This window comes from Ciconia boyciana, chromosome 3 (assembly GCF_034638445.1).
Source record: "Ciconia boyciana chromosome 3, ASM3463844v1, whole genome shotgun sequence".
Classification (NCBI taxonomy): Eukaryota; Metazoa; Chordata; class Aves; order Ciconiiformes; family Ciconiidae; genus Ciconia; species Ciconia boyciana.
In genome coordinates this window covers 411,118-428,741 of record NC_132936.1, presented here as the reverse complement: position 1 = coordinate 428,741, position 17,624 = coordinate 411,118, and the positions used below count along the sequence as shown (strand labels likewise).

Here is a 17,624-nt window from a genome sequence, read left to right as displayed (position 1 = left end):
GTCAGGACACGAGCAGCGGCATCGCTGCTCCGCGACGGTGCTTCATCATCTCCCGCGTCCCGGTTCCGTCCCGTTCTACTCCGCTATCCCACCCCGTTCCACCCCGCTCTGCGGGTCCCGCGGACCCCGCGCTGCCCTGTCCAGACGCCTCTTGTTCACGCGCGGACGCGTGCGGTGGTGCAGGGAGAGGGGCGCTCGTGGTTCCGCGGGTCCCAGTGGGACGCGGAGCCGCGCGCGCCCACGGAGCAGCCACGCGGCTGCGTCACGTGGCGGGGGAGGACGTGGAGCGTTGCGGTAATGACGTTGCCGGCGTGACGCCATCCCCCCGCGCCGCCGCCGCGCTGCGCCTTCCGGATCCGGTTCCGTGCTGGCGGCGCGGCCCGCAGCGGGGCGGAGGCGGCTCCGGGAGCCCGTCGGGACCCGCCCGGATGGCGTCCAGCGCCGCCCGCGGGCCGCGCTGCCGGGAGCGGAGCCGCCGGGGCCGCTCGGGACGGGGATCGGCGCCCGCCGGCCGGAGCCGCAGCCGGGCGCGGGAGGGCGAGCCCCGAGCGCTCCGTACGTACCGGGGGCGGGCGGTGCCCGGGGCCGCGCCCGCCGCTGCGGGAGGGAGCGGGGCGGCGCCGGGCGCGGGTCCCTCCCCGGGGCACCCGGCGCCGCGGGGCGCAGAGCTCCGGGCTGCGCGGGGCAGGCGGAGAGAGGGGCCGGGGCGGGGAGTGCCGGGCCGGGCTGGGGAGCGGCGTGCGCTCCTGCCGCTGCTCCGAGCCTCCAGCCTCGCGTGCCCCGGCCTGCAGCCGAGCCAGGCTCACCGCGCCCGTCAGCGTGTTTGCGGCGCTGCCCGGGCGCGGCTGTCTGACCCTGAGCGTCCGTGTGTCCCTCCGGCCCGGCGGCCTGGCCCCGGCTCCGTGCCACCGGGCAGGGAGCTGCCGCTTTGCCGGTGCCTGAGCCCCGCCGTGACCTGGCGCCGCTCCGGCTGCACGTGCCGGGCCGGTGCCCGGCTGGGCGGTGGCAGCCCGGCGGGTCGCTGCGCCAAGGCGCGGTAGGAGAGCCCTGCTGTGGTTTCGTGCCGACTCTGGCTGTTATTTTTGGGCAGGGGAACTGTCGCCGCTCAGAGATCTGGATGCTTTGGGCCGCTCCGAGGAGGGAGTAGAGGCTACCAAGTCCCAGAATAAAACTGTCCGAAACCAAAAAACAAAAAATAGCCCTAGTGACCCCAGTGGCCCAGCCCCTGCGGAGACTGAGGCTCACGGCGAGTCCTCGAGGACCCCTGAGAATGGGTCCGTGCCACCCCCGAAGGCACCCGGGAAGCGCGGGCGGAAGCCCAAGACCGAGATGCTGCTGCTGAAACTGTCTCAGGACCTGGAGTGCCCGACCCCAGAACCCATCTGTGTGCAGAAGATGCTGGGGAGCAGCGAGGCTGCGGAAGGCCTGGAGACCCCCCCCGGCAGGCGCCCCAAGAGGCGGGCAGCCAAAGTGTAAGCGGGGCAACAGATGGGGGGGTCTGGGTGTGGGTGCCCCAGGGAGATTGGAAGGACGGGCAGACAGCGGTTCATTGAGACCTCTGCCTCTCCTGGGGGGTCTTGCTGTCTTTCCTGAAGGACCTTGCCCTACGTTGGCGGGACAGACTGGTTTCCCACGGGGCGATCTTTTCTTGCTTTAGCATAATATGTTTGGATCCAGGAGCACGGGGATGTGGGGAACAGCAGGGGCTGTAGGTGAGCTCGCGCGCAGCAGATCTTTGATGGCAGTGGGCTGCCTGCGGTGGGGAAGAGCTTTCCTTGGTTCCTGATGAAGCCAGGAGGAGGCTTGTCTGGGGGGGAGCAGAACAAACTGTGCGAGCCACGCACTGCTTAAAGGGGAGTCCTAGGGAGAGCCTGTGTGCTCTGGGGCCTCTGAAGGCAGCTCAGGCAGCGCCTGTGCTCTCCGAGTGCCTGTGCAAGCCCTGGGTTTGCAGGGGCAGAGTTGGCGGGGCTGCAGTGCCCCGGTCCCCTCGCTCTGCTGCGCAGAGGGAAGGTGCAGCACCTGCAGTGAGGTGCCCAGTGTGGGAGCGCCCTGTGCTGAGGGCACTCGCAGGAAGATCTCTGTCTTTCCCACTTTCTGGCTGGCAAAGGGCCACGCACTGCTGTGCCTGCTGGATGCATTCCCCTGCCTGCTGCCGGAGACCCGGGGAGGCTGGCGTTCCCTGGGAAGGGGCAGGGGATGCTGGCTGTCCGAGTGGCCAGCCCGGAGGCTGGTGGTGCATCCAGATGGGCTCCGCCGCAGCCTGGCTGGGCAGGGCTGGAGCAAATTGCCCTCCCAGACCACAAGCTGGAGAGGTGCATCCGCCTGGTCCTGGAGGGAGGGCTGGCTGGTCCCTGCGTGGTCTGTCTGCTCACCTCTGGGCAATGCCTTTGGTGTCCCAGGGCTTTGCTGTACCTGCAGGAGCTGGCAGAGGAGCTGACGTCAGTGTACCAGCCTCCAGCTCCCGCTGAGGGTGCCCGGGAGCCAGAGCCAGAGCTTGAGCGTATCCAGAAGAAGCGTCGGAGCCGGAGGAGGAAAGAGGAGGAAACAGATAGTGATGATCCTGCGCGAGATGCTGACTTTGTGCCCTCGAAGGAGGTGTTGCTGCAGGCGGAGGAGGAGGAGGGGAGCGACGCACCGCTCAGTGAGGTGTCAGAGCCAGAGCTGGAGGTGGTCCGAGGACATGGTGGGAAGATGTCATCTGCAGGGGTAAGGGCAGGGTCTCTGCCTTGGCCGCTTCTTACCTTTGGCCCGGCATGAACAACGCAAAGCGTCTGAGCTGTCATGTGGTGTCCTCACCTCCGGCTGTTTGGGGCAGGACAGCCCTGAAGCAGGACTCAGTCAGGGAAGGCACAGTGCCCGTCAACTGTGAATCCGGGCATGAGCTCTTTGGGCTTAACTGCGGGCAGAGGCAGCTCCGAGCGAGGGTGGACGGGGACAGGGCAACAGGTACTCCTGGGAGAGGGGCGCAGGGCTCTTGGGCTCCTGCTGAAGCTGGAGGGTCCCGGAGGCTGTCCTGTAGTTCATGGGAGTCCCCATAGCAGCACTTTGTGTCTTTACCCCAGTGTGACACAGTCTGGGTGACTGCTGCTGCTGTGGCTGGGGGAGAGCTCTGTGCTTGTGGGCTGCATCGGTGCTGTTCAGGACAGGCGGGTCCCCCCAGGGGCTCGTGGGAACATTTGGGCAGGCAGAGGCAGCCCAGGCTGGGCCCTTTGGCCAGGTCCTGCTCTGAGTCTGCTTTTGTGCCCAGAGATCCAAGCCCCAGTGCCGAGGCCTCGCTCCCAACGGCTTCCACAACTCCATCATGGCCCCGGTGGAGAAGTGCTCCAGCCTCACCTGCAGCCTGTGAGTGGGGGCTTGGGGGGGGTGCTGGGGGGTTCGGGGTAGGCTACGGGGAGCGGTGGCTGTCAGTGGCCTGGGTACCGTCACTGTCACAGGTGCGAGGAGAAAGGAGCGTGTGCCGCCGGGAACGCCGGCGTTCTGCTGGTGGCTGCTGGGGATGGGGCCCCATCGCCTGTGGGAAGCCCGTGGGTGGCGGAGCGGCTGGGGCCAGGCGGAGGGTGTGGGGAAGGGCAGGGGCTGGGAGCCTTCAGCGTGGGGCTGCCTGTGCTGCAGGCAGGGCCGGGAAGCGGGGCTGGTGCTGACGTTGGCACATCTGCTGCAGGCGGGATCAGAAGTACTCGCAGTGGGAGTTTCCTGACTGGATCCCTTTGGCGCACAAGTGGACGTGTCTCTCTGAAAGGTGCCGTCGGAGCAGCGTAGGAAGGGAGGGGCTGGGAGGGACACATGGCACAGGCGCTGCCTGCGCTCAGGCTGCATGATGAGGCAGGTCTCGGCAATGTTTGGGGTGAGCTGGGGTGGGGAGAGTGGGTGGCCCCAGCCATCGGGGCTGGGGGAGAACAAGGGCACGGTGGGTGCCGTACTCCCCCATCCCTCTGATGGGATCAGGCCCCAGCAGAAAGGATGGGGCTTTCTTGGTGTGGGCTTTGGGGGTCTCACGGATTTGGCCTTGAGTAGCCCTCGGGGTGGCCTGCAGCAGGGCACGCCGGGCTGTGCGGAGGCTGGGATGGGTGCTGGGGCACGGCGCTGTGCCAAGGGATGACTGGGTGAGGGGCGGGGGTGGGGAGACGTCCTCTCACCTTCTGCCTCCCCAGCGAAGCTGCCCCGTACCTGCCAGCAGAGGAGAAGTCTCCGCTCTTCTCCATCCAGCGGGAGGGCATCGAAGACGACGGTGTCTTGTACAGGGTAAACAGGTCTGTGACGGGCTGCCCCGAGGCACTGCCGGGGTGATGGGTGTCGTGCCTGGGACAGGCAGTAACCTTCAGGGCCGCAGTCCCGGCGGGTCTGAGGACCGGGCAGCTGCTCCGGGACACCAGGAGTGGCCGTGGGCTGAGCAGCGAGCCCATGCAGTGCAGCGTGCCTTGGGGTCCCACCGCCCCCCGGCCCCACGCCAGGGCTCTGTGCCAGCTGGGCACTGCCCTGCCGGCCTGCGCGCTCCCGCCCCGCGGCCGTGCTGCTCTTGCCCCGTGCCCTTACCCGCCTCCCCGCTGGCAGGTTCAACTCCCTGCAGCCCCACGAGGAGCGCCTGGACGTGTCCTTCTTCGTGGGCGGCCCTGTGTGGGCAATGGAGTGGTGCCCATCCCCGGAGGGCTCGGCGGCCTCTCAGTACGTGGCTCTCTATTGCCACGGGAGCATGGAGGAGACGCACAGCGTGGCCGGGCTCCACGGGGGCCCTGCGCTCCTGCAGCTCTGGGGCCTGGGCACGCTGCAGCAGGAGCAGGGGTGAGTGGGCTGGCCTGGGGAAGGCCCCCATGGGGAAGGGGCTGGGGGCTGCCCGGCTCCCAGCGATGGGGCAGGGCCCGTACCTCTTGTCCCTCCGCGGCCGAGTGGGTGGTGAGGTCCGTCCTCTCCCCGAGCTGCCAGCCACGGCCTGAACCCCGCGGGGGCTGTGCTTGTAGCCAGCTTCGCTGCTGGCGTATACTGGAGCCGCTGGGCACCAGCTGCCGCGTTCTTCACGGCTCAAACCGTGCCTGCAGCTCTGCCGACAAAGCCGGGCTGGCCTACGCCATCGCTGCTGATCACGGCTGCATCTGGGACATGAAGTTCTGCCCCAGCGGTGCCTGGGAGCCACCCACCGCTGCCAGGAAGGTGGGTGTGCTGCCGAAAGGGCCACCCAGGCCCTGGGGGCCGCCTTTGGTTTCCCCCGGGGCTCCTAAGTCCGTGCCCTCGCTAAGGCCTTGCCTTCCGGGGTGGGGGACGGCGACCCTGGGGCTGAGCCAGGCTCACGTGTTGTTGCGCAGCACCCGCAGATGAGCCGGCTGGGCCTGCTGGCCGTGGCCTTCTCGGACGGCAAGGTGCTGCTGTACTCCCTCCCGCACCCCGGCGCCCTGCAGCGCTCCAAGAGAACCCAGGTAAAAGGTAGGAAGAGCCGCGCCGCCAGGCAGGGGCGTCCTGGCCCTCGTCCCGCCGTGCCGGGGTGGGCGGCGTGCGAGCCCTGGGGCTGGGGCCCCTCCGCCCGCACGGGAGGGAGCCTGCTGCGCCGAGGGGGCTGGGCAGGGGCACCGCCGTGGGGCAGGCCCCGCTCGCCAGCGCAGCGGGACGGTGCCCAGGCCGGCGCCGCGCTGCCCGGGGGCCGCGTCCAGCGGGGCGGCGAGCCCCGGCACGCCTCCAGGCTCGGGACCAGCTGCTGCCCCTGCTGCTGCCGTCCCTGGGCTGGCTTCTAGCAGAGAGAGGTACGGCAGGGGAGGGGAGCGAGGCTGCTTTTTGATGTCGGAGGATGTCAAAGCCTCGGGGTCAGCATCTGACCCAGAGGCGAGCTCGGTCTCTGGGGGACGCTGCAGCCGCTCGGCTGGGGCATGGCTCCCGGGGCAGCCCTACCTGGAGCTGGGCGCGCTGGGAGGGTGCTCTCGGCAGCGTGGCTGTGACTGGAGTGGGGTTGCGGGGCGAGGCGTAGCTGCGGCAGTGTGTTCCCGAGCCTTTCCCCACCTCCCCGCTTGCTGCTGGGAGTGTGTCCTGTTGTGGCAGAGCTGCTTGTTCCAGCCCGGCTTGAGCTGTTTGTCGTACCGGGGATCTGGGGCTCTGAGCGCTTGGCTGGCTCGGGCTAATGGTGCTTGTAATAGTCTCATCTGCTGGGCGCCGAGCGCGATTGATGACCTGTGCGTGCTGCTCGCGGTTGCTCAGCCGTGGCCGACAGCCTGCACGTCCGTGCCTGACAATGGGAAATTGGTTCCCGGCACCCGAGCGTGGCTGCCGACCCCCATCAGCACGTCGTGCTGTCGCCTGCGCCGGCCGCTGGCGCTGCCTTTCCTGGCCCCCTCTCGGAGTGCCGGCTCCGGGTGCTTTGCGCTGGCTGCCGCAGCCCCCACGTGGGGAGCTTGCGGCAGGCACGGATCCTTCCCCAGCCTGCAAAGCTCCTGCGGACAGGCCGGGTCCTGTCACGTAGCGTCAGCCTGGCTGCAGCTGCACGCGCTGTCCTTGTGCCTCGCAGCCGGGCTGGGGGTGCCGGTTCGCAGCCGCAGGATCGGTGCCAGACTGCGGCGTGCTGGGGCCCTGCCGGGAGCTCCCAGGTTGGTGTGCCTGTGCTGGCTTTCCCTGGGGCTCCGGGTACCCGCGCCCAGTGTTTCCGCCTGACAGAGGCCGGGGCTGCTCTCCACACTGCGCCCTGGCTGTCACGGAGGTGCCAGAGAAGATGCATGGCTCTCCCGTGTCTCTGCACGACACCGCCTCTGCCTGCGGCTGCCGCGCTCTGGGGTGCAGACGTGCTTGCCTGGTGCTCGCTGTGCCTGAGGACAGCCCCGCGCTGGGGGACGGGGGGGCCCTTCTGGCCCGAGAGGTGCGGGGCGGGGGCCCCACAGCACTCGCGTCGTGTGTCACTGGCGGGGGAGATTCTCCGGCAGACAAAGCTGGTGCGTGGGGGGCCCTGCAGGCACCTCGTCCTGAGCCGTTTGGGCGCAGGGGTCTCTGCGCAGTCTGGTGTCCCCAGGAGTGGCTGCCCAGGCTGCTCCAGCTCCCGCTGCCGGCTGCCCTGGGCAGCTTGGGCACCTTTGCCCGGCGGAGCAGCCTGTCCCTCACGGCTGCTCCTTTCCTCCCCGGGGCAGTCGCAGTCTGGTCTGGCCCCTGTGTGTCACCGGGTCCCCTTGAGTTCGGTGAAGACATCTTCCATCGAGGCGGGCGGCCGGTCATGGTGGGGTGAAGGTTGCTGGGGTGGGGGGAATGTCAGCCCTGCCTCACCTCTGCCTGCGGCGCCTTTCGGGGTGCCGCTTCCTCCAGCCCAGGCAGGTCTGGCTCCTGGATGTCCTGCCACTGCCCGCTCTTGGATTTGCTGCTCTGTGTGCTCTGTTTTCTGCTGCTGGGCGTGCTCGCCTGCCGTTTGTCAGCTGCGGTGGGGATGCTCGTCCGGATGGGTGGCAGGACAGGGACTGGGAGCCCTGGCCAGGGCCGCAGGTAGCGGTGAGCCAGGCTCTGGGCTGCTGAGCAGCTCCTGCCACAGGGAGCTTCTAGGAGAGCTGGTGCCTGTCCTCACCCTCCTCTGCTCTCTTCTAGATGGGTCCTTCCACAAGCACGTTATCTGCAAGGTCAGTGTCCTCTACCACTGTGGTCCCCCATCGGGGCTGGCACCCCGCAAGCCTCCTGGCTGGTGCAGGTGGGAGAGCTGGGGAGGGAGTCCGAACGCCAGCAGAGCTCGCCGGCCCCAGGTGTTTGGGGTGGCCGAGCAGAGCCACGCTCCCAAACCTGGGTGTCCCCGGCTCTTGGGACGCAAGTGGCGCCAGCGTGGGGCTGTGACTGATGTCTGTCCTTTGGCCTCCAGGTGCAGTGTATTGCCATGCTCCAGGTGGGCTCCATCCAGGCAGGGAATGCGTCCGAGTGCGGCCAGTGCTTTAGCCTCTCCTGGATGCCATCCAAGCCCCATCATCAACTTGCAGCTGGTTTTTATGATGGTGAGTCCCTCCTCCTGCGGCAGATCCTTCGGGGAGCAGCCCTCGCCCTGCAGCAGGCAGAGGCGCGTGCGGAGCTTTGTGCTCCTTCAGCCTCGGTCTGGGGCAGGGAATGGGGGACGCTGAGGACGAGGTACAGGGGCAGCGTCGGGGTGAGCAGCAGCAAGTGGCAGGCACCGTGCAGGAACCTCTCTGTTCGTCCCTGGGACAGGGGGAAGGCTTATTGTAGGCTGGCCATAGGCACCCTCACGTACCTGTCGGCTCCAGGACATGGCTCTGGCTTAATCCACATCCGTCTGACTTTGCCTGGGTGCGATTTTGTGTCTGGCTTCAGGCGATCTGCAGCTCTGTGCTGCGCTGCCAGGAGCTGCCGTACCCGAGCCATCCAGTCCTGCTCTAAGCCCCAGCCTCGGTTCCAGCCCTGGCTCGTCCGCTGTGCCTCGCAGCTCCTGCCTGTGCCGCTGCCCGGCCCCCAGTCCCGCACTGCCTCGGGTCCCACGCTGCAGCGTTGGGTGTCCTCCGCGACACTGCCATAGTCGCGGTCCGCTGCTAGGGCAGCTCCTCATGGGCACGGGTCTCGTCCCACAGGCACCGTGGCCATCTGGAACCTGCTCACCAAGTCCCTGCTGCAGTGTGTGCGCCAGCCTGATGGCTCCCTCAAGCTCTACCCTTTCCGGTGCTTTCTAGCCCATGACCATGCGGTCCGGAGCATCGAGTGGTGCAAGGCTGACAGGTGAGGGCAGGGGAGCTGGTGCTGGTGCAGGCGCTGCCTGGGAGAGCGGGCTCGCTCCTGCAGATGAGGCTCCTTTGCCAAGATGGGCTTAAGAGGACTTGGTGCTGATGGCACTCGGCCCTCTGAGGCACCGAAGAGGTTGGATTGGGCTTTCCGGGGCGAGGGGGGGGGGGTTGAGCCACTGCCTGTGGGAGCAGCACTGTGCTGCGGGACCGGAGCCACCTTGTCCCTGCAGCAGGGCCGGGCACGGCTCTGCGCTGGGGTCTCAGTGCTGCCTTTCTCCTGGTTCCCAGCAACTTCCTGGTCACGGCAGGAAGCGACCGTAAGATCAAGTTCTGGGACCTGCGGCGGCTCTACGAGCCCATCAACAGCATCAAGCGGTTCCTCAGCACTGAGGTGGCCTGGCTGCTGCCCTACAACGGGGTCACCGTGGCCCAGGACAACTGCTATGCCTCGTGAGTGCTGGGGCCGTTGCGGTGCCCGCTCTGTGCTGGGGGCCAGCCCTGCTGCTGGGGTCTGGTCCTGCTCCCCAGGGGCCCCCTCTGCTCTCTCCCTCCCTGGGAGCGTCCGGCTGTGCCGTGGCGAGGGCAGGCTCTGCTCGTGCTGCGCAGCGTTGGCGTCCCCTCGGCCGCACTGTCCCGGGGCACGAGCAAGGTGGGAAAGGGGAAGGATGAGGCCGCTGAGCTGGGCTGGGCGGCAGGGCTCGTGCGTGGCCGCAGGCTGACCCAAGTTGGCAGAAGGATTCTGGGGTCTTGGTGTGTTCTCAGCCTCCGGGAGCTGCCCTCAGCTGCCTCGTGATGCTGTGACGTGCTGCTAGAGAGAGGACAGCCCCTTCCGTCCGCTTGGGTCCCGGGGTCTCTGGGGAGGTGGGCTGCTGCCTGGCTCTCGCCGTCTCAGGGTGGAGCGCAGAGCTCCATCCTCGTCCGTTCCCTTTCCGTTGCAGTTACGGCCTCTGTGGCATCCACTACATTGACGCCGGGTACTTGGGCTTCAAGGCTTATTTTGTGGCCCCTCGCAAGGGGACCGTGTGGGTAAGAGGCTGGTGCAGGGCAGTTCTGTCCTGGGGCCGTGTCAGAGGGGTGGGCACCCGCCCCAGACCCCGCGCCAGCGGGGTCCCACGGCTCCCGGGTGGGGGTGACGCCTCCTGGCCACGCGAGGCCCTGGCTCTTGGGGTCACCCTCTGCCCCTTGGACGAGGGACCCTGGCAGCCACGTGAGGCGGCGTCCCCGCCCGCGTCCAAGCTGGCTGCGCTTCTGAGCCCGTCCCTCCCCGGGGTCGGTGTTTGTGGTGCTGCAGCCCAGCTGGGGGTGGTGGGGAGCCTGTTGGGACCCCGCGACCTAGGGCCGTCTGTTCCTGCAGAGCATATCTGGCTCGGACTGGCTGAACACGGTGGCTGCGGGAGACATCACCGGCGAGCTGGTGGCTGCGGTGCTGCCCGACCTGGCCGTCAACCCCCTCAATGTCAAGCGGTCCTCAGACCGCAGATTTGTAAGAGGCCGTCGTGCTCAGCAGGGCTTGTCTGCGACGCGTGGGTCTGGGCAGGGCGGGAGTTGCGTTCTGGGTTGCTGGAAGAGCGTCCTGAGCCGGCCTCGGGGCCTCTGCTGCCTGACACACACGTGTGCACGTCGTGTGCGTGTTGTCCCCTTCCCCCCGGGCAGGGGCTGCGTGGCGGGGAGGGGCGGTGGCAGCGGCCTTGGCCCCGGGGATGGGGCCTTCGGGGTTAGGCTCATGCGTGGGGCAGGCCTGGCCCTGTTTGTCCCCTGCCCTTACGGCAGCACCTCCTTCCTCTCCCCTGCCCCAGACCCGCCACGCTGCGGGGCAGGGCAGGGCTCCCGAGGCCCGCAGCCCTGCTCAGTCCCTGGTGGTCCCTGTCTGCGGAGGAGCAGATGGACCCCCCGCCCTGTCCTGAGCCCCATCTCACCCGCAGCCGGTCTACAAAGCCGATCTGCTGCCCTGCAGCCCTGCCGGGTCGGAGAGCAGTGAGCAGGCGCTGCCGAAGACCAGGCTCTACAGCGAGATGGTGACCAAGAGCTACATCCGATTCCGGGACACGGACCTGGTAGGAGAGGGCAGGGGGCAGGCCTGGGGCTGGGCGGTCCCGACCACGAGCGGGACCCGTGGGAGCAGGGCTGAGGCCTGTGGGGTTGTGGCTGGGCAGTGGGAGCGGCAGGGCGAGGAGCCGCCACTCAGATGTGGTAGCCCCTCACCTCCGGCAGAGGCCAGGCTGGGCTGCCCCGAGAGCATGGGGACAGGATGTGACGGGCTGCCCCGAGGGCACGGGGACGGGACGGGCTGCCCCGAGAGCATGGGGCCTGGCTGCCTTGCCGGCCTGGGCTGGGGTCCCCCAGGCAGGGAGCCCCTGGTCCGGGGCAGCGGGGGCACGCCTGTGGGTGTCAGCCCTGGGCAGAGCCGCGCGCTCGGTGTCCCAGCTGTGGCAGCAGGCTGGGGTGCCCAGCCCTGGGAAGGAGCCTGGGGGGTCACAGCCTGCCTGGGCCCCCGCTCCCTGGTGTGCCGGGCCGTGTTTGGAGGTGTTGGCATGGGGTACCAGGGCCAGGCTGGGCCCCCCCTGGAGAGGAGGAGCAAGTCTGTGGGTCAGAGCTGCTGGAGAGGCACCGGGGGGTGGGTGGGGTGGGGTCTGCCACGCTCCAGCCGCCCTGCCCAGGCCCTCCCTGGGGTCTGGCTCCTGCTGCCCTTTGCTGCGGCTGTTTGGTGGGTGACCCTGAAGGCGACGCGTGTCCCCTGGCCAAGCAGCATCTGCCCGTGTGTGGTGCTGGTGCTGCCAGGACTGCCGTGCGCGCGGTGCTCCTGCTCGGGGCACGCTGCCCATCGCGGTGCCACCGCTTCACAGCGCAGCTTCAAGAACTTCCCCAGCCGGGAGCCCATGCGCAGGATGCACACGCAGGAGGTGAAGGCAGAGCTGAGCCTCGACCGCCTGCAGCTGGAGTCCCTGCACAAGGTGAGGGGGCCGTGCGTGCCTGCAGCCCTGCGCAGCCTGGGCCACGGCTGCAGGATGCCGGGGTCCCGGTGCCTCGGCCCCCTCCCTCCTGACCCCCTTTCTCCTTCTGCAGGTGCGCTTCAGCCCCAACCTGGACTCGAATGGCTGGCTGGTGTCGGGCGGGCAGGCGGGCATCGTGCGGGCGCACTGCCTGGTGGGGCTGGCCTCCGGTGTGGGCTGCCAGCTGCTCCCGGAGCGCCGTGCCCGCTTCAGCTCCCTCTATGGGGACAAGCCCGGCAGCCCCAGCCCCGCCGAGCACTCCCCGCTGCTGGCAGAGTAGCGTGGTGGATCCCTTGTGCTGCCAGCACACGTGCTCGACCTGGGCAGGAGCTCGGGCCAGGGGCAGGCTGTGCTGTCCGGGGGGCTGCGTGCCCCTTCTCGGTGCTTCTTACCCTCTGGGCCCCGCCTCAGGGGAGGGACGGCTGCTCCTGGCTGTCACCTGGATCACTCGGGACGCTTGTCCGCGTGCTCTGGGCCCAGAGGGGTCCTTTTGCGCTGTTTGGTCTGAGCTGGTGCGGGGAGGGCGGTGGGACCAGTGTGTCCCCCTGGGTTGAGCCGTGGGTCTTGGGGCCTGACGCTGGGGAAGCGCTGGTGGGCCCCCGCCTCTGTGGGGCTGAGCTTGCTCTTGCCTCCCGCCCCCGCTGAGCCCCCTGTGCAGGCGCAGGCAGGGGGGCCGGGGCCAGCCTTGTCCCGGGCAGGGCGGACGGGGCCGGCAGAGGTGCCAGGAGCTCTGAAGTCGCTCACATTGAGCCTGTGTTCAACTGTGCAGTAAACGTGGTTGGTTTTGTAAAGGCTGGTTGTGGTGCTGGCACGGGGCCCCCGGGGCCGGTGCCTGGGGTGCCTGGGTCTGCGGCGCTGCCCCGGGGCCCAGCCCTGGCCACGCTCTGCCCCTCGCAGGGGGCCGGGGCCGCCCCCCTCCCCAGCCCCCCCTGGGCTGCCTGCGCCGCCACCGCTGCTGCTCTCCAACAAGTTTATTGGTGGCTGCGGGCTCTGCCACTGCCCGCTGCACTCCTTGCACGAAGAGATGGACAGACAGACACTGCACAGGCGCAACAGACACGGACTCACAACGGTAGGAATGGATCGGGCCAAGGCATGGCGGGATCCCGCCCTGGCCCCCTCCCGCAGCCCGGCTAGCAGCAAGCCCATGGCCCTGGGGGCAGTGGGGCAGCCCCTGCGGCCGTGGGGGCACAGGAGCATCTGGGGCCGAGGCCGGGTCTGGGCTCCCCGCGGGGACCTCCCGTCCCTTCCCTGGGCCCTTCAGCACCTGCAGCGGCTCCCTCCTGTCCCCTCCCCTGGGGGGACAGCAGGGCTCCGTGGGGGGACGTGCAGTGGGGCAGGATCCCCCTCCTCCTTCGGGGCCGGTCCCAGCGTGCCTGAGGCTGTGGCAGGCCTGGTCATGTTCCCCCCCCCCCCCCCCTCCCCCGGCGCAGCGGGGTTGAAGGATCCCGTGCTGCGGGGGCCAGGCTGCCTGTGTCCCCTCGGGGCCCTGCGCGCTATGGGGCACAGTCCCCCCCGGGGCCCTGCAGCAGCAGGGTGGGTGCAGCGCAGGGACTGGAGCACAAGCACTGCTCCTGCTCCTGCGCTGCGCTCCCTGCTCCAGGGGCAGCTCCTGCTCGCCCGCGGGGTGGGGGGCCGGGGCCAGGCTCTGCGGCAGGCGAGGGTCTCAGGCGCGGGGGTCCTGGCAGTGCTGGCAGGCTGCCATCTCCTCCCTGTACCGCTCCACCTGCACCGTGCACGAGGCAAAGCCAAACTTGCTCTGCAGCCGAGTGGTGGCTTCCCGCAGCACCGTCTCGGGGTCGACACCGGCGTCTGGGGATGGCAGGGCAGCGCGGCTCAGCCCCGGTGCGTGGGCGGCCAGCGGGTCTCCCTGGCCGTGCCCCGGGGTCTGTGCGAGCTGGCCGGGCCGTGCGTGGGGCACTCACCGACAGCCACGTGCACCGACACCGCGTGGTGGCTCAGCGTCAGGGCCCAGAGGTGCAGGTCATGGGCACCCCTCACCCCGCTCACCCCCAGCAGCGCCTCCTTCACCGCGTCGAACTCGAGGCCCCGTGGCATCCCTGCCAGCAGCGCCTGCTCATGGAGGGGCCAGCCCTGGCCCCCGGCCCCCGCCGGGGTCAGGGCTGGTGGTGGGGGCTTCCCCAGGCTGTGACCAGGCTGGGGATGGTGGCTCCGGGGTGAGGCAGCCCCTCACCCCAGGGCCGTTTGCCTGAGGGGGAGCTCAGGGGGGCAAGGGAAGGACAGAGGGGTGGGCTGGGTTGTGCCTGGGTGGGGAGCAGGGGTTGCAAGGGCGTGAGCTGCCACGTGGGAAAGGGGCTGTGGCGGCTGTGGTCACGAGGAGCTCCTGCGACCCCCCCCAACCCTCCCACCGCGCCAGCCCCCTGCACCCGTGGTCCTGCACCCTCCTCGCCCACCGCTCACCTTCCATGAGGACTCTGAAGACGTCCCTGAGGATGGTGAAGGTGGAGCCGAGGACGAAGACAGAGAAGAAGAGGGTGCTGATGGGGTCTGCGATCTTGCACTGGGGCTGCAGAGAGCAGGGCCTGTGTGAGGCTGGGGGGGCACAGCTGAGCTGGGCACCCAGCTGTGGGGGTGCCAGGGCCCCAGTGCCCCACGGCACCATGCATGGGGCTGAGGGAGTTGTTCCCGCGGGCAGCGGAGGGGAGCCCGTTCCAGGTACCTTGAAGTAGATGATGGTGGCAGCCACAAGGACACCAACACTCTGCAGCAGGTCACCCACCACGTGGACAAAGGCTGCACGGACGCTGGTGCTGCCGGGCAGGGGGGCATGGCTGGGCAGGCAACCCCTGGTGCTCTCCAGCTGCTCGTAGCCCCCTGCGCCATGGCCGTGGCCGGCAGGGGACTGGTGCAGGATGTAGGCCATGCTGGGGAGAGCAGGGCTGGCTCAGCGCTGCGCTGGGCAAGGCGCAGGGGCCTTGCTGGCCCTGCCTGGACCTGCATGCAGGCAACAGTGCCCGGGCATCACAGGCAAAGGGGGCATGGGCAGGCACACCTGGGCCCCAGAAAGGTGGAGAGGTGTGGGGCAGAGTCCCACTATGGGGCAGGGCTGGAGGCACAGCAGGGATGGGGCGGCCGCACCGCTGCAGGGAGGTGTGTGGGGCCAGGGCATGTGTGGGGCACGTGGGGCAGGGACTCAGGCCTGGGGCACGTGCCAGGGCTCAGGCTGGGCATGGGGGCAGGGCTGAGGGGGGTGCTGCTTGGGGGAGGCCAGGGGGTGTGGGGCCAGAGGATGTACATACACGGGCTGGAAGCTGGGAGCATATGTAGGACAGGGAATAGGGGGAGGCAGCGCTTGGGGACACAAGGCTGGTGCACAGGGACAGAAGGTGACCTGGGAGCCAGGGCTGGGGGTCTTGGGGTACCAGGGGTGTGGGAGGGGAGGCCAGGGCTCAGGCTGGGGGAGTGCAGGGGGACACGGGTGCATACAGCCCTGTGCGGGACATACACCAGGTTGACGCCGACGGCACTGGCAGATGTAGCCAGCATGGCTCGTGCCTCAATCTCGTAGTCGTTGCTGACGATGCGGGCGGCCGCCAGGTAGACGAGGGCCCCGGTCACCACCCAGATGGAGAGGACAGAGGCCAGCGCGCCCAGTGTCTCTGCGGGATGGGAGCCGTCAGCGCCCACCACCGCTGTGGGGCTCCCGAGGAGCTGTGCCCCCCAGCTCACCCGAGCGGTGCCAGCCGAAGCTCATGGTCTTGGTGGGTGGGCGGGTGGAGACCCAGAGGGAGAAGAGGCTGACGGACATGCTGCCCACGTCCGTCAGCAGGTGGGCTGCGTCGGTCATGATGGCCAGGCTGTGCGCCAGGTAGCCACCTGCGGGCAAAGAGCAGCTGGCACCCAGTGCCGGGGGTAGCCCCCCGACCTCGTCCCCATCCCCGTCCCACCATTACCTATCACCTCCCCGACCATGAAGAGGCAGCAGACGGTGCAGGCAACGCTCAGCTGGCGGCGGGCCTGGAGCCTCCCCCGGCTGGGGCTGGGGGCAGGGGGGCTGCAGTGGCAGTGGGGAGCCAGAGCCGGGGGGGCTGGCGGTGCCAGGGGGTCCTGGGAGCCTGCAAACAGACTGGGGGCGGGGGTCACTGCCGGCGGCACCGGCTCCCGGTGCCTCTGCCCGGCACCCCCGGGGCTCGCGGTAGCCGCAGTCTGGCCCAGCTGCCCGGGGCTCCCGCTGGCCGGGCCGCTGCAGAGCACCGGGTGGGGGTGCCCGGGTGCCCGGGCCGGTCCCGGGGGGCCGCGCCGTGTGCCCGCCCGAGCCCCGCCGCAGCCGGTAACAAAGCCGGCGGCTGCGGCCCCTGCGGGCTGCGGCCCCCGCGGGCTGCGCCCCCGCCCACGCCCGCGGGCGGGTCCCGCTGCCGCACCGGGCTCCGCGGCCGGGCCGCCGGCGGGGCACCGGGAGCGTACGGGGGAGCCGGGCCCGCGGCGGCCGAGCGCCCCCGTCGGGACGGGCAGCCACGGGGCCGCCGCCGGCGGCGGGAGGCGGCTCGGGGCTCCCGGCGGGGCCGGGGCGATGCTCGGGGGACGGTCCGGCCCCGGCCCCGGCCCCGGCCCCGGCCCCGCATGGCCGGAGCTGCCCGCCTCAGCCGGCTGCGCGGCGGGGCCGAGGGGAGCCCGGACGGGGGCGGGGGATGGCGGGGCCGGGAGCGGTGCGGGAGCGGGTGCCGGCGGCGGAGGTGCCGGCGGGACCGAGGTGTCGCCTCTGGGGCCGGGCTGCCGGTGCGGGGACGTGAGGCGTGGGGAGCGGGGCGGCGGGGGCGGGCGGGGGCCCGGTGTGCAGAGGGGCGGGCGGGGGGCCGGGGCCGGGGCTCAGGGCGCTGATGCGTGGGGCAGCAGTGCGGGGGACGGGATGCACAGCGTGCCGGCGCGGGGAGGCGACGGATGGACGGTGCCGGTGCGGGGGGGTGACGTTTGGGCGCCGGTAGCAGCCGGACGGTAGCAGCCGGTAGCACCCGAGGGGGGAGCGGGGCCGGCGCACGGGTGGGGGTGCTGGTTCCGCTTGGATGGAGGTGCCGGTAGCAGGGAGGGGATGGGTGCCGGCGCCAGGGGCGAGGGTGCCGGTGTGGGTTGGAAGGAGGTGCCGGTGCACGGACGGTCAGGGCTGGCTCGGGGGCTGCGGAGGTGCTGATGTCCGTGTCGGATGAAGGCGCGGGGGCTGGGGGGTTATGGACGTGCCGGGACGGTGCCGGTGTCGGGGGTGGGAGGCGTGGGAGCTGGGCAGTGCTGGACGTGCCGGGGGCTTGCGGGTCCCGGGGGTGGGAGCTGGCGCTGCCGGGGGTGCCGGGGCCGGGGGCTGCGGGTGCCGGGGGTGCCGGGGGCGATGGGGGCTGATGGAGATGCCGGGGTGATGGGGAGCCAGTGCCGGCGGTGCGGGTGCGGGAGGATCGAGGGCTGCAGATGCGGGGGATGACGGAGGTGGCGGTGCCAGGGGTTGCCGGGGGCACTGGGAGGTGGTGCAAGCCGGGGGCGATGGGGTGCCGGGGGTGGCGGTGCCGGGGTGATGGGGGTGCCGGGGTGATGGGGGTGCCGGGGTGATGGAAGTGCCAGGGCGACGGGATGCCAGGGTGATGGGGGTGCCAGGGTGCCGGTGCCAGGGGTGATGGGGGTGCCGGGGGTGATGGGGGTGCCGGGGGCGATGGAGGTGCCAGGGTGCCGGTGCCAGGGGTGATGGAGGTGCCGGGGCGATGGGGTGCCGGTGCCGGCGGTACCTCTTGAGGCGCAGGCTGCCGTCGGCGGGGCCGCCCCGCGGGCTGACCAGGCGGGCGCTCTCGGTGCCGGTCGGGGACTCCATGCCGCGGGCGAGCGGCACCGCGGGCACCCGCCGCCGGGACCGCCGCGGCCCCGCCCCCTGCCGCGGCCCCGCCCCCAGGCCCACCGGCCGGAGGGAGAGTGGAGCGGGGGCTCGGGCCCCGCCCCCGCCGCCTGGCCCCGCCCCTCTCCCGGGCCG

General features: G+C 70.5%; 2 protein-coding genes across 2 annotated transcripts; one reads left to right on the top strand and one right to left on the bottom strand.

Moving 5' to 3' along the window:
• The first annotated feature begins 339 nt into the window (after window positions 1-339).
• On the top strand, window positions 340-12,444 carry GTF3C2 (general transcription factor IIIC subunit 2). Its single transcript, XM_072858072.1, has 18 exons — window positions 340-555; window positions 1,091-1,472; window positions 2,400-2,706; window positions 3,248-3,342; window positions 3,662-3,739; window positions 4,152-4,250; window positions 4,552-4,779; window positions 5,034-5,145; window positions 5,298-5,415; window positions 7,540-7,571; window positions 7,805-7,934; window positions 8,520-8,664; window positions 8,958-9,119; window positions 9,608-9,695; window positions 10,024-10,152; window positions 10,592-10,723; window positions 11,513-11,620; window positions 11,733-12,444. Exons 1-18 carry the CDS (start codon window positions 429-431, stop codon window positions 11,937-11,939), a joined length of 2,679 nt encoding a protein of 892 aa, XP_072714173.1. The 5' UTR covers window positions 340-428; the 3' UTR covers window positions 11,940-12,444.
• A 788-nt stretch (window positions 12,445-13,232) lies between these two features.
• On the bottom strand, window positions 13,233-17,468 carry SLC30A3 (solute carrier family 30 member 3). Its single transcript, XM_072857683.1, has 8 exons — window positions 17,386-17,468; window positions 15,574-15,746; window positions 15,350-15,496; window positions 15,126-15,279; window positions 14,340-14,544; window positions 14,081-14,186; window positions 13,585-13,719; window positions 13,233-13,471 (listed from the first exon to the last, which is right to left on the bottom strand). Exons 1-8 carry the CDS (start codon window positions 17,466-17,468, stop codon window positions 13,326-13,328), a joined length of 1,149 nt encoding a protein of 382 aa, XP_072713784.1. The 3' UTR covers window positions 13,233-13,325.
• Window positions 17,469-17,624: the final 156 nt, after the last annotated feature.

Coding starts and splice junctions, on each gene's coding strand:
- GTF3C2 (XM_072858072.1), top strand. CDS start 429: ATGGCGTCCAGCGCCGCCCGCGGGCCGCGCTGCCGGGAGCGGAGCCGC. Junction 4,780..5,033: donor ACGCTGCAGCAGGAGCAGGG/GTGAGTGGGCTG, acceptor CCGTGCCTGCAG/CTCTGCCGACAAAGCCGGGC. Junction 9,120..9,607: donor CAGGACAACTGCTATGCCTC/GTGAGTGCTGGG, acceptor TTTCCGTTGCAG/TTACGGCCTCTGTGGCATCC.
- SLC30A3 (XM_072857683.1), bottom strand. CDS start 17,468: ATGGAGTCCCCGACCGGCACCGAGAGCGCCCGCCTGGTCAGCCCGCGG. Junction 15,280..15,349: donor CTTCGGCTGGCACCGCTCGG/GTGAGCTGGGGG, acceptor CCCATCCCGCAG/AGACACTGGGCGCGCTGGCC. Junction 13,472..13,584: donor GTCGGTGCACGTGGCTGTCG/GTGAGTGCCCCA, acceptor TGCCATCCCCAG/ACGCCGGTGTCGACCCCGAG.